General features: G+C 45.3%; 1 protein-coding gene across 1 annotated transcript in view; it reads left to right on the top strand.

The window, feature by feature from the left end:
- Window positions 1-3,087, top strand: part of CTR9 (CTR9 homolog, Paf1/RNA polymerase II complex component) — a 28,019-nt gene extending 24,932 nt beyond the window's left edge. The window contains exon 25 of the mRNA XM_049650019.1: window positions 2,004-3,087. Coding sequence (XP_049505976.1) covers window positions 2,004-2,430 — 427 coding nt within the window. The 3' untranslated portion in view covers window positions 2,431-3,087. The remainder of the gene's footprint in view (window positions 1-2,003) is intronic.
- Window positions 3,088-12,951: the final 9,864 nt, after the last annotated feature.

Here is a 12,951-nt window from a genome sequence, read left to right as displayed (position 1 = left end):
CCTCCCTTGTAGGGCAGTGCTGACTCAGCTGTGCCTGCTCCATGAGGGACTTCTCCTAGACTGCTTGGCCACTACTCTCCTTTAGCTTATGGCACACCTGGAGAAGCAGTATTGATTTTACTTGTCCTAAACTTGTTCCTCAAGCTGGAGGTTCCCCAGCTTGGGATAATGCTATCCCATCCCATGTATTTCTCCTGATGGCTATCATTTCATTCATTTGTTCAACAGTCATTTGAATGTCCATTAAGAATTCCATGAGGTAGTGTGCTGAGTGCTTGGGGATGCAGAGGAAAAAGTCCTAGACTCTGGCTTCAGAGAATGTGTGCTTTAGAAGCAGTGAAGTGTAACATAAACAAAAAGCCACATTATATTGGGATAGGTACTGTCACTTATGGTTTTGTATATTGCTCTCCAGGGTCCATACCTAATCTGGAGTTGAGGGGAGGGTTGTAAGAGACTTGTTTTGTAAAAGAAAGGCTGTTTGAGTTGAATCTTGGAAGAAGAATGGAGTGCTGGTTGGTTAGAGGTGAGCAGTTAGCAAGTTGAGAGAACTAAGGGTGACAGTGGGGCTGCTGGCCCCATAGGTAACGATCTCTAGGGAGGCATCTGTAAAGACTTGCAGTTCCTTTTTTCTCTGAAGACACTGGCTGACACACATTGGGGTTGCTTTGCCCTTGCCCACAGTGTTACCCTGGTCAGTGGTAAAAGGCCAGCATGAGCAGAGCAGTGAAATGTATGGTTTTAGAATGAGCATTGTTAAAATGTGTAGGCAGAAAGGTCCATGTGAGAGGCTGAGCTGCTGTCAAACTATGAGGTCAAGGCCAAGTTGATTTGAGCCATTTGCATCAGTTAAACTTGATCCTGAGTGTCACGAAGTGTTTGCTTATTTGGCCAGGTGGAATGGTGGGAATTGGACCCAGGAGGCCCACTGGCCTTTAGTATATATAGGGAATGAATGTAGTGTCTTCCTCTTACTCACTCTTCATACCCACTCAGGGTGACCGGAGTTACATATTGTATGTGTAACAATATGTTACAGATTCTCAGATTTGTTACAATATGTTACATTCTCAGATTTAAGCACCAAGAGCCTTCCTTCAGTCATGTGAAGATGATTTCATTTCTGAACAGAAGAATGTATTATGTCTCCTTCGCCCTTTTTAGACTGAACCCTGTGCCATTTCATATTCCTTTCCACGGAATCCAAAACTGAGGAATATGCCACAGGGGAAGTATGTTCTCCTGTCCAGAGCTCTGGGGGGTGAGCAGCTGTCACCACAGTTATGGGAATGTTCTTTCCTCCAGAGCCTCCAGGAAGCCAAGATTTCCTGGGTGCCACCACCATATCAAGCATAGGTACAAGTCCCATTCCCTTTAACCCATCAACTGATAAGTAGAGGGGAACTCAGGGCAAAAGTAAGTGAGCTACAGAAGCCTTTCAGCCCTGGCTTCTTATCTTGAGTAAGACTCACCCTGGTGGAGGGCACGAGTGCAGCAGCAAATCCTGGATAGAAATGGTGCCTTTGCTCTTCAGGTATCTGATAGGACAGGGAAGAGTCCCAGTCATCCAGCCTTGGGAGATGGTTAATTCTTCAGAGTCCCTACAGCCAAGCAAAATCCTAGGTTTCACTTCTGCTATGAATTTGCTTATAAAGATAAATGTAGCCCTTCCTTTTCATAATTTTATGTATGAACTTGAGAAGTGCTTCATTCTGATGAAAGGTGCCTGATAGAACCCAGTGAGAGTCCTCCTTTACTATTTAAATGCTGTGTCATAACTAAAGTGCCTTATTTTTTCTTTTTAATCCTTTTTGATTGTGAAATCTATCAAATTTACAAAACAGAACACAAAACAAATATCACAAAGTGAACACCGGAGTTAACACCCTCCACGTCAAGAGATAGAATATTAAATGCCCTTATTTGTTTAGAAAACATTCTCCACTTGTCAAGGCTCCCATTAGCCCAAATCCTGGTGTCTAACCAGTGCTTGTCTTTGCCAGACATCACCGCAACAGCAACAGCAACAGCGACTCCGACGAGGGTGAACGGCGGAAGAAACGTGCCTCTTCGGACAGCGATTCTGATGAGAACCAGAACAAGTCTGGCAGCAAGGCCGGCAGTCCCCGGAGGCCCCGAAGACAGCAGTCAGATGAGGATTCAGACAGTGACCAGCCAGCCAGAAAGAGAAGGCCCTCGGGTTCTGAACAGTCTGACAACGAATCTGTGCAGTCTGGGAGAAGCCGCTCTGGAGGTTCTGAGATGGACTCTCGCCCGGCTTCTCCAAGTGCCGAGTCAGACCACGATTCCGAGAGAGGATCTGATAACGAGGGCTCTGGCCAAGGCTCTGGAAATGAATCAGAACCAGAGGGATCCAACAATGAGGCCTCGGATCGGGGCTCAGAACATGGATCAGATGATAGCGACTAGGTTTTATTTCATAAATAAGCTTCATCTCTGGAGGAAACTTTTTTAATATATGAAAGCTGTGACAGAAACGCTTCAGATGTTTAGTCAAACAATTGTGAAATTTTTCCTAAGGCAGTTTTTTTTCTACCCATTTGTATATTACTAAGCCCCAAGAGGTATTTCCTGCGCTAAAGTCCAGTATCTGAGTCTCTTGAGCAAGTGAAGAATGTGACTGTTCCTCGTTGCGGTACAGTTCTACCTGTCGTGTGAAAACCACAGGAAGAATAAACCCAGATGCTAAATCATTCCTACAGAGGTTTGGCTGAAACTGGCAGAGACGTCTCCTCATCTTCGTACGTTAAGCAGCATACTGTTTCGGTTTTTATTGCAGTCTTTGACCAAGTGGTGCAGGCAACTTGGTGTTCATGTCTTTGTTCCATTTTAAGTTTAGATTGAGAATATTTTTATTTTCTGGAGGAGGAAGTATCTACTGTATAATGGCACCAAAGTACAAGTGAAAGGAAGGTTTTCTCCAATAGTGTAACACTGCAGCCGTGTAGATAAAAACCACAGATACGTAATTTGTTAGGTTGACTAAGATGTGGACAAATGCTTTTCTGTTAGTAGAATGCAAAGACCTACATACGTCACACAATAAAATTCTCTTACCAACTTTTATGGGACATCGTGTCATTTTTATTTGCTCAGTATGTTTGTGTATGAAAATTTAGCAGTAAATAAACTATGCAAATATTTGGAAGAACCTGAACTAGGCTGCAGGTTGTTTACTCAAAACTTTACAAATTTTTTTTAAAAGATTTTATTTTTAAGTAATCTCTCGACCCAACTTGGGGCTCAAACTCACAAGATCAAGAGTCTCATGGTCTACCGACTGAGCCACCCAGGTGCCCCGAAACTTTTATAATTCTTTATAGATTGTGGACTTTTTTTTTAAGATGCAAGCAAACTAAGGTACTCATATGTATTTGTATTTTCAATAATTCAGTGATTAACAGTTTGACTAACATTTTTTATGTTGCACTGTATAGTTTGTAGAAAAGCTGTAATTAACTTAGTAAGTATTAGGCATTGAGAATGCAGAGATAAACTGTCTTTCCTGCCAAAAGTCTAATGGAGATCAGTTCATTGTCCCTATGGTGTGAAAAGGGGAATGTTTGCACAGGTTGCGGGTGCAGAATGGAGGATGAAGTCAAGACAAGGTTTCCTGAAGGACAGGAGACCTGTGATGACTCAAGTGACCGGCCAAGTGAAGTATTGGAGTGTGTTCTAGGCTGTGGGGGGCGCGTGTGCAGCTCCGGGAATTCGAATGTAAGAGAGGCAATGAATTTCTGCCTTTGAAAGGTGAGGAGCCTGAGATTCAAAAGTTCATGCAGCTGGTAAAGGTGAGATTCGAACTAGAATCCAGGTCTTCACTTTCTCCTTTTTCCAATATGTCACATATAAGTGAACTAGCCAATCCCCAAGTGACAAAAATCCATCTAAGTTAAAAAAGCATTTCCCGACTGATAACTCGACATCAAGGAGTAACTAAACAAACGTATGTTGGTAGAAAATCCTGTGGAAAGCAATTTTTGGAGGGATTTAACACAATGCTATCTCACTGTTTGAGGTTTTGGCTACAAAGGTGCTTTTTAGTATATGCCCTGATTTGTAATCTTGGAACGCATTCCACCTCAATATGGGTATTTCTTCCAGGTGTGCCCTCAGATTAGGGCAGTGACATGCCCCCCTGACCATGGTGCCCACACCAGAAGCCACTGTGAGGTTTCTTCTGGCAGAACTCCCCTCTGGCCATAATTCGGAGCCTGGAGGTGACTGAAATGACCAAGAAGTGGGGACTGCCCCCACTGAGGAAGGGGAAGGTCTTCCTGACAAAGGAAGCCTTTGCTCTGTGGCCACTGCCTGTCCTGGGGCCTGCATGTCAGGATCAGCCTTCCATTTCTTTCCTTTTTTTTTTTTTTTTTTTTTCTTTTTTCCCCCAGGCATGATTGACAACATTTTATGACTTTCAGATACACAACATAATGGTCTGGCATTTGTATGTATTGCAAAATAATTACATTAATGTAATCTAGTTAACATCCATCACCACACATAGTGACAAAAATGGAAAACAGTATGGAAGTTCCTCAAAAAATGAAAAATGGGAGCGCCTGGGTGGCTCAGTTGGTTGGGTGACAAACTTCGACTCAGGTCGTGATCTCGCAGTTCGTGGGTTCGAGCCCCGCATCGGGCTCTGTGCTGAATGCTTGCTCAGAGCCTGGAGCCTGCTTCAGATTCTTTGTCCCCTTCTCTCTCTACCCCTCCCCCACTTGTGCTCTGTCTCACTCTGTCTCTCAAAAATAAATAAATGTAAAAACAATGAAAAAAAAAAAGAAAAATGGAACTACCATATGATCCAGCAATCCCAGTTCTGTTTATTTATCAGAAGAAAATGGAAACACTTAGAAAGGTATATGTACCCCCATGTTCACTGCAGCATTATTTATACTAGCCAAGATGTAGAAACAGATCATCTAAGTGTCCCTGGATAGATGAATGGATGAAGAAAATGTGGGATATTTTCCATTCCATACACACAATGGAATATTATTCGGCCATAAAAAAGAATGGAATCTTGCCATTGGTGACAACATGGATGGACCTTGAGTGCATTATTGCTAAGTGAAATAAGCCAGAGAAAAAAAGATAAATATTGTATGATCTCACCTATCTGTGGAATCTAAAAAATGAAATGAGGCTCATAAATAAAGAGAACAGATTGGTGGTTGCTAGAGGTGAGAGGTTTGTGGGGAATGGGCTAAGGGGGGTCAAAAGGTACAGACTTGCAGTTACAAATCATGAAATCACGGGAATGCAATGTACAGCTTGGCAACTATAGTTAATCATACTGTGATGCATATTTAAAAGCTGCTAAGAGTACATCTTTTTTTTTTTTTAAGTAGACACCATGCAGGGCATGGAGCCCAGGGTGGGACTTGAACTCATGACCCTGAGATCAAGACCTGAGCTGAGATCAAGAGTCAGATGCATGGTGCCTCAGTGGTTGAGCATCTGACTTCAGCTCAGGTCATGATCTCGCAGTTCAAGCCCCATATTGAGCTTGCCATTGTCAGCACAGAGCCCACTTTGGATCCTCTGTCCCCCTCTTTCTGCCCCTCCCCTGCTTGTGCTCTCTCTCAAAGATAAACATTAAAAAAAGAAAAAAACTATTAAAAAAAAAAGACGCTTAACAGACTGAGGCACCCAGGCACCCCTAAGAGAGTACATCTTAAAAGTTATAATCACAAGAAAAAAAATGTAACTATGTACAGTGAAACCTATCATTCAACCCTCTGCTCTAGTTCTTGGTGGTCTCTCAAACCTTTATGATTGTCCAAGCAGCCTATTTTATTTTTCATAGCTCCCAGTAGTTGAGGGTATGCCAGGACCTGTCAGTGTCGTAAAGGACCTCAGACAACGCCTAGATCCAGGCTGATTGGAAACCAGACCCTCAGGCCCAATAGGTCCCTTTCACAGGAAGACTGAGTTCCTGTTGCTGTGCCCTGAGGGTGGTGGCTATTTAATATATGGGACAGCTGGAGCAAGGCAGAAAGCACAGAGATTGCTTCCACAGGCCTCCATTCCTTGATTGCAGCTGTGTAGGCCCCAATTAGTGGGCAGGCCAAAGCTCCTCAACAAGCAAATAGGCCTCCTTCCCAGAAAGACTAGGGCTATATTTCAGTGTGCTCTCTATACAGTGGCCAGAACATCTCTGATGATTACTGTCCCATGGGACCCGGGAATACAAGCCTCCAGGTGCTCAGAGCCAGGTGATCAAGGGGCATCCCCTGGGCTACAGCCACAAAAACTGGGTCATGGCAAAACCAGGGCATCAGCTGCATATAGAAGCTCCTCTCCGGGAGAAACTGGAGCTGAGAAGTACGGCAGAGAGGGGCCTCAAAGATGGCACCCGCCAGGAGGGAGCAGAAAGATGGCGTCCATCGGTTTTTGTCCAGAGAGTATCCCAGCAGGCCCCTGCCCTCGAGTCCAACGCTTTAAAATTAGCAAATGACCTTCTGTCACATAAAGTCTGAGCACTTTTCAAAGGCTGCTTCTGCATCGGGCCAGAAGCCCGTGAGTTACACGGTGAGTAAGTCCACGTGTGAGTTCTTTCAGAGCTGTTTCTCAGTTTGCCGCAGCCCCACGGGTCTTTTGGGCTTGGGCCTGCTTGTTTTTCAAAGCTAGCTGTTTTGGGGGCTTGTCTTTCAGGAGCAGGTCTCAAAAGCTGGGGTGACTAATATGGGTACCAACTCCTCAGGGGAGAAGCTCTGGGTTTTGAGTCCCCTCCCAATTGTGGGTTGCTGCTGGGGGGTGGGGGGTTAAGGGTGCAGCGGTAGGGGGCAAGGAAGTGAGGGGGTAAAGGGTTGAGAGGGTGAGGGGTAGGGAGGTGAATGGGTAGGGGGTAAGAGGGTGGGGAGTTGGGTTAATGGTGAGGTTGTTTTTCAGCTTTTCCTACCTGCTTTGATGTGATTTTTCCCCTCTCATTTGCTGGATGTGAAGGGGTCATTCTGCTAGTTTTGGGTTTTTTTTCAGAGCAAATTTTTCCATGGGTAACTGTAGATTCAGTGTGTCCATGGGAGGAGGTGAGTTCAGGATCCTCCATGTCGCCATCTTGAACACGAACCTCAGCTTCCCTTTCTTAGTGAGGTCAACGTCAGCAGAAGGCAGCAGGAAATAGTTGGTTATGAGCAGAGATACTGGAATCTAGGTGTCCTGGAATCGAACCTTGCTTTGTGATGCTGACAAGCCATGTGACCTTGAGCAAGTTACTTCCCTAGTTGAGCCCCTCTCCTAACTAGGAGCCATTTCTCCTACACTGTAAGTTTTGAGAGACTCGCATGGGTCTGTCACAATTAGAGAATGTGATTTACGTTGGCTTTCACGTTAATTCCAAACTAGTCCAAGTATCACAACTATTGGAGCTATTAAACTTTAAAATAAATTTTGCTTAAATTTAGGCAAGAAAACCCACGTTGTTAATCTGACTGAAAATCACTTCCTCTGCTGAAATTACTATTTCATAGCATGAGTTTTCTTAAGCAGGTGACTCTTCCATTGTAGTGGAAGACTATACTTAATTCATAGGATTGTTGTGAAGATTATGAAGGCAGGTTCGATGGTGAGCCTGTGATGAACTCCCAGTAAAGTCCTCCCTGCGACTGAATCGGCTCTGAATGTCTGGCACTATTGACCAAACTCAGCAATCCTTGTTTAGACTGAGTGGGGACCAGGGCATTACTCTTTCCTTTTAAAAAACTCTTGCTTCTGCCTAGTTCCTCTGGAGAAAAATATTTTTAATCTCCAGGAAATGTGGCCTTCCTGGAGCTTTCTAAGTATCCCTTGTTTTGATTCTACTAACAAACAATTTCTTCCCTGGGAGATTAAGTAGCCAATAGAATCAAGATAGACATCTTAAAGGGGCACCTGGGTGGCTCAGTCAGTTGAGCATCCAGCTTCGGCTCAGGTCGTGATCTAGACGAACAGGGTTCGTCTGTTCAAGCCCCATGTTGGGCTCTCTGCCATCAGCGCAGAGCCCACTTTGGATCCTCTCTCTTCCCCTCTCTCTTCCCCCCTCTCTCTTCCCCCCTCTCTCTTCCCCTGCCCTGCCTGCACTCTCTCAAAAATAAATAAGCATTAAAATAAAGATAGACCTCATATCAGCTCCCAAAACCAGAATTTGGAGCATGGGCCAGTACAGTTTTTTCCTAAAGATAGTTCCTGATGCTTTGGTATTTGGGGAGTGTTAGCACTGCATATAATGCTTATCATGTAGCATCAGGAACACAGAAAAGGGTATATGCTACAGGCAAATCAAGTTCATCTAGACCTCAGTGTGCCCACTGATTTGGGAGGCTCAAATCAACAGACTGTAGCCTGTCATCAGGGCCTCACTTGGCATCAGGCCCTGGCTTCTAGCCCGACTCTGACACTCACATTGATGTGACAAAGCACTTTACTTTTCAGCCTCTGTATCCCTATCTATCAAATAAGGTGGTTTGACAGCCTTTCAAGTTAAACATTCCAGGGTCATTGCAGAGAATTTTGAACAGACCATCTAGTCTACTTCAACAGCCTGAGTAACCTGAGGTCTTTCCGTTCCAAGCAATTGGAAATCATGTCTGCTATTTCAAGCTTAATTTTTCCACAGATTCAGATAAATGATATGTTTTGCATACAAAATATGTATATTAGCTCTTGATTTTTTTGTTTATTCCATTTACTAGAGCCAAAATGTTTTTGTAACATTTGTCATTCTGAAAATACTGAGTTTTAAATATCTCAACTTTTTTCTGCATTTTCCTTGACGTGGTTGATCTATTCTAGATTGCCACTGTTGCAGCACTCCAGGGGCAAATCTGTACTTGGTCATGTGGTCCACAGCTCAGTAGTGAAGAGAACACTTACCTGGTGCAAGACATCGGGGCTAGATTTTGAAGTGTCTTATCCAGAAGTCAGTAAATTAGTGAATTCACCTTCTTGTCCGTTCTGTCCCCTAAATCTCTAATCCAGTCTGTTTGCCGCACGTTTTCCCTGAAACACTAGTCCCAAAAGATACTCCTTAAAAAAGAATTCCATAACCAGATAAGCTAGAAAAACGCTGAATTCTAGAGTCCTTTGCAGGTAAGATGCTTTTGGTGATAAACCACAGAAAATGCTGTTTCAAACTGATTTAAAAATAAATTATTGGGGCACTTGGGTGGCTCAGTCGGTTAAGTGTCCAACTCTTGATTTTGGCTCAGGTCATGATCTCACGTTTCATGAGATTGAGCCCGGCATCGGGCTCCACACGGACAGCACAGAGCCTGCTTGGGATTCTCTCTCTCCATTCCTCCCCGCCCCCCTCAAATAAATAAATAAACTTAAAGAAAAAATAAAGATTATTTTGTCCTGTGCTGGACATCTGGGGTGAGGGGGGAGGAAAGGACAGTTCAGTCATTCTGTTTATCATGCATACGCAGAAGATGGTATAATGTAGTAAGTACGAACATAATTCAATACCTCTGCCCCTACCAGAGATTGCTTGTATACCTGTTCTCAACGGCACCCCTCTCCATTCCCACATATGATTCTCCTCAGTGAAGTATTTAACCCTCTTTTGATGATCCAGGGTCGTAATTCAAACAGTGGTTATTGTTGTGTGCTCCTACAGAAAGTGAGGTATGTCAGGCTCCCCACCTCTGACCTGAACGACCTCAGACTCTTGATTGAAATAATCTATTCCTATGTCCCCACCAGTGAGCGAACTCGAGGACAGGGATTCTGTCCTTTTCATCTATTTGCTAAGAGCCGAGCATAGGACTTGGCAAGACGTAGGTACTAATTTATATTTTGTTCTCACAACTGAATCTCTAATCTAAAAATGGATGCCGCCAGAAAGAATCGGACTCGGAGGTCTCTGGTAACTCCATTCTTCTCTCCTACAAGAGTTTTAGCAAATTCATTTTGCCGGAGTCGTGTTTACATTTGACCTGTGAGTGGCAAACATTTGGTCAGAGTCCAAGTGCCCCATCACAGACAGACAAGGTGACCACCCACAAGTGCACTGCCACACTCTCCACGTGGCTGTAAAGGGTTAGGTGGTTGTTTGTTAGAAACCATTCTGATTGCTCAGCAGATTTTGTTCTCATTTTTATAATTGTGAAGGTACTGCATATTGGGCAAACTACTGAAAGATCATTACTCCTGAGCCTGATCCTAATAAACAAACCCGGAAGTTGATCTATACACCCAGACGGGCTAGTTCATCTAAGCAGGGTGGAGTGTCTATGATAGCATCTTCTCCCTGAGAGGGATCAATGCCAAATCCTTTGTTCTCTCCTGGACTGTTTTGTTCTTTGGAACAATACTGCTTTGATTTCTCTTTTGGGAGCTGGTGCTCCAAGTTCCTTAGCAGGGAAAGAAGTGGAGACTTCATTTCCTGCCTCAGCCCGCTGCTGGACTGTCCTGGCCCCAGCTTGTGTGTAGACGCGTTCTTCCGTCTCTCTCCTCCTGCTACTTCCAACTCAAAGTGGCAGCAGAAGCGATGTGAAGGAGCCCTCTTGGGCCAAGGAGGGGTGAGAAGGGAGCATCACCATATTCCCTGACCTATTAAGTGAGGGATGAATGCTGGGGTTTATTTTCATTATTTTTTTAATGTTTATTTTTGAGAGAGAGAGAGAGTGAGCACAAGCAAGGGATGAGCAGAGAGAGAGAGCGACAGAGACAGACAGAATCCAAAGCAGGCTCCAGGCTGCGAGCTATAAACACAGAGCTCAACGTGGGGCTCAAACCCATGAGCCGCGAGGTCATGACCTGAGCCAAAGCTGGACGCTTAACTGACTGAGCCACCCAGGCGCCCTTGGTGTTGGTTTAAAGAACGTTCAAACCTTGCTTCAGCACCTGCAGCTGTCTTATCAGTCCACCCTGAACACTCTGGCCTCAGAATCATACACCTCCTTCCTGTCCATGGTTCACAGAAATCACAGAACTCAGGTTTCCACCCCTCTGATCCTCCAAGAAGACTCAGGGACTCTTCCTGCTGGAATCTCACACTGCAAACAGTTGGCTTCGTCAGAAACCTCTATTCAAGGCAGATTCGAGGCTCTCAGTTGTCATATGAGCTGGCATTGACTCCCAGTGACATTTGTGCTGTGACCACTGGCCCCTATGCCCTATCACGAGGATGGAAAGTGCTTTACAGTTATTTGGCCCAAGGGAACAGGGTCCGAGAATGGGGAGAGGCTTTGGCCCCTTTGAAAAGAGCTGGGACTCCACCCATAGAAAAAGTTGGAAAATCAGTTGTTTGGATCGTAAGAAGACCTGGGGGCACAGACTTGCTTCTCCATGCAGTAGAAGCTGACTCCCAGGCCCCCGCTCCTGGAGATGTAGTATAATCCTTGGTGGTCAGCAGGGGAGCCTGTATTATGTTGTGCATCAGGGTTGTCAAACTTTAATGGGCTCAGAAATCACCTAAAGATTCTGATCCAGTAGGTCCGGAGTGAGTCCAAATATTTTACAATTCTTTCAACGTTTGTTTTTTTTTTATTTATTTATTTTTGGGACAGAGAGAGACAGAGCATGAACGGGGGAGGGGCAGAGAGAGAGGGAGACACAGAATCGGAAACAGGCTCCAGGCTCCGAGCCATCAGCCCAGAGCCTGACGCGGGGCTCGAACTCACAGACTGCGAGATCGTGACCTGGCTGAAGTCGGACGCCTAACCAACTGCGCCACCCAGGCGCCCCCAAATATTTTACAATTCTAACAAACTCCCAGATGATACGAATCCAAAGACTACAATTTGAGTAGTGAGGTTGTACCTCATGACAAGTGTACCCCTGGGGCACCTGGGTGACTCAGTCTGTTAAGCATTTGACTCTTGATTTTGGCTCAGGTCATGCTCTCTCAGTTCATGAGATCAAGCCCCATGTTGGGCTCTATGCTGACAGTACAGGGCCTGCTTGGTATTCTCTCTCTCCCCTCTCTCTCTGCTCCTCCCCTGCTCTCTGTCTCTCTCTCAAATAAATAAACATTTAAGAAAAAACAAACTGGGAACTGTGGGAACACCCACAGTTTTTTTCATTGGGGCTAGAAGGGGCTTGGTGTGGAGAGACAGGGAAGGGGGAGGAAAGGGTCAGAGAAGGCTTAGGGAAACAGGAGAAGATATGAAACCGTTATTTTGAAGAGCAGGAAAGTGGGCATACCTGAGAGGCAGTAAAGTCAGATGGTGTAAACTTCAAAGGGTCTGAGTCCTTGGAAGAAAAGAGAACAGAAGTGGTTGGAAAGTGCTGATGGGAAGCAAGGTGGTCAGGGGCCCATCCAAGGCCACTGGCACGAGAGGAAAGAGAGCAGGGGAAGTCACGGGCTCAGGCAACAGCCAGATTTCCTTCAGAGAAAGAAGATGACAGTAATGTTCAGAGCAAGATTGCATATATGGGGACATTTGCTGGTGACAGACTGGGGGACCTAGGGGACATGAAGAAAGGGTTTGAGAGAGCAGGGGTGGGGAATTGGGACAGAGTAGCATATATACAGAAAAGTTCGGGGTGAGGGTCTAGGGTGGAGGACCAGGGGCCCTCGGGCTTCTGGTGGGGTGGGGAGGGAGTGAGGCATGATGGGAAGAAAGGTGCTTAGAGTGGGGGTACAGTCTCCTACGACTCCAGTAACGCAGGGGTCCCTACTGAGGGAGGGGGCGGAGGGGAGGGCAGGGGCATAAGAACTACAGAACGGTGTCACTCCTGGCCCCGCAGGCTGGGTACCTCTTCCTCAGGGCCTGTTGCGTTGTGGCACTGGAGTAGGGAGGGATGTGGTTGTGACCTTGTCTTTCCGTGGCACGTTGTTACTGACGTAGATTTTGTTAAAGCAGTGTGGTTAGGCAGTGCAGCGTCCACATTGCTCTGGTGACAGGACTCCCTGCTCAGCATTTCCAAAGATAAAACAGAAATTGTGTTTTGCGTCCCATGTACCATATATGCCCAAATGGAAGGTGGCCTTGAATTATA

The sequence above is a fragment of the Panthera uncia genome, chromosome D1 (genome assembly GCF_023721935.1).
Source record: "Panthera uncia isolate 11264 chromosome D1, Puncia_PCG_1.0, whole genome shotgun sequence".
Taxonomy (NCBI): Eukaryota; Metazoa; Chordata; class Mammalia; order Carnivora; family Felidae; genus Panthera; species Panthera uncia.
This window is presented reverse-complemented; position numbering and strand designations above follow the sequence as displayed.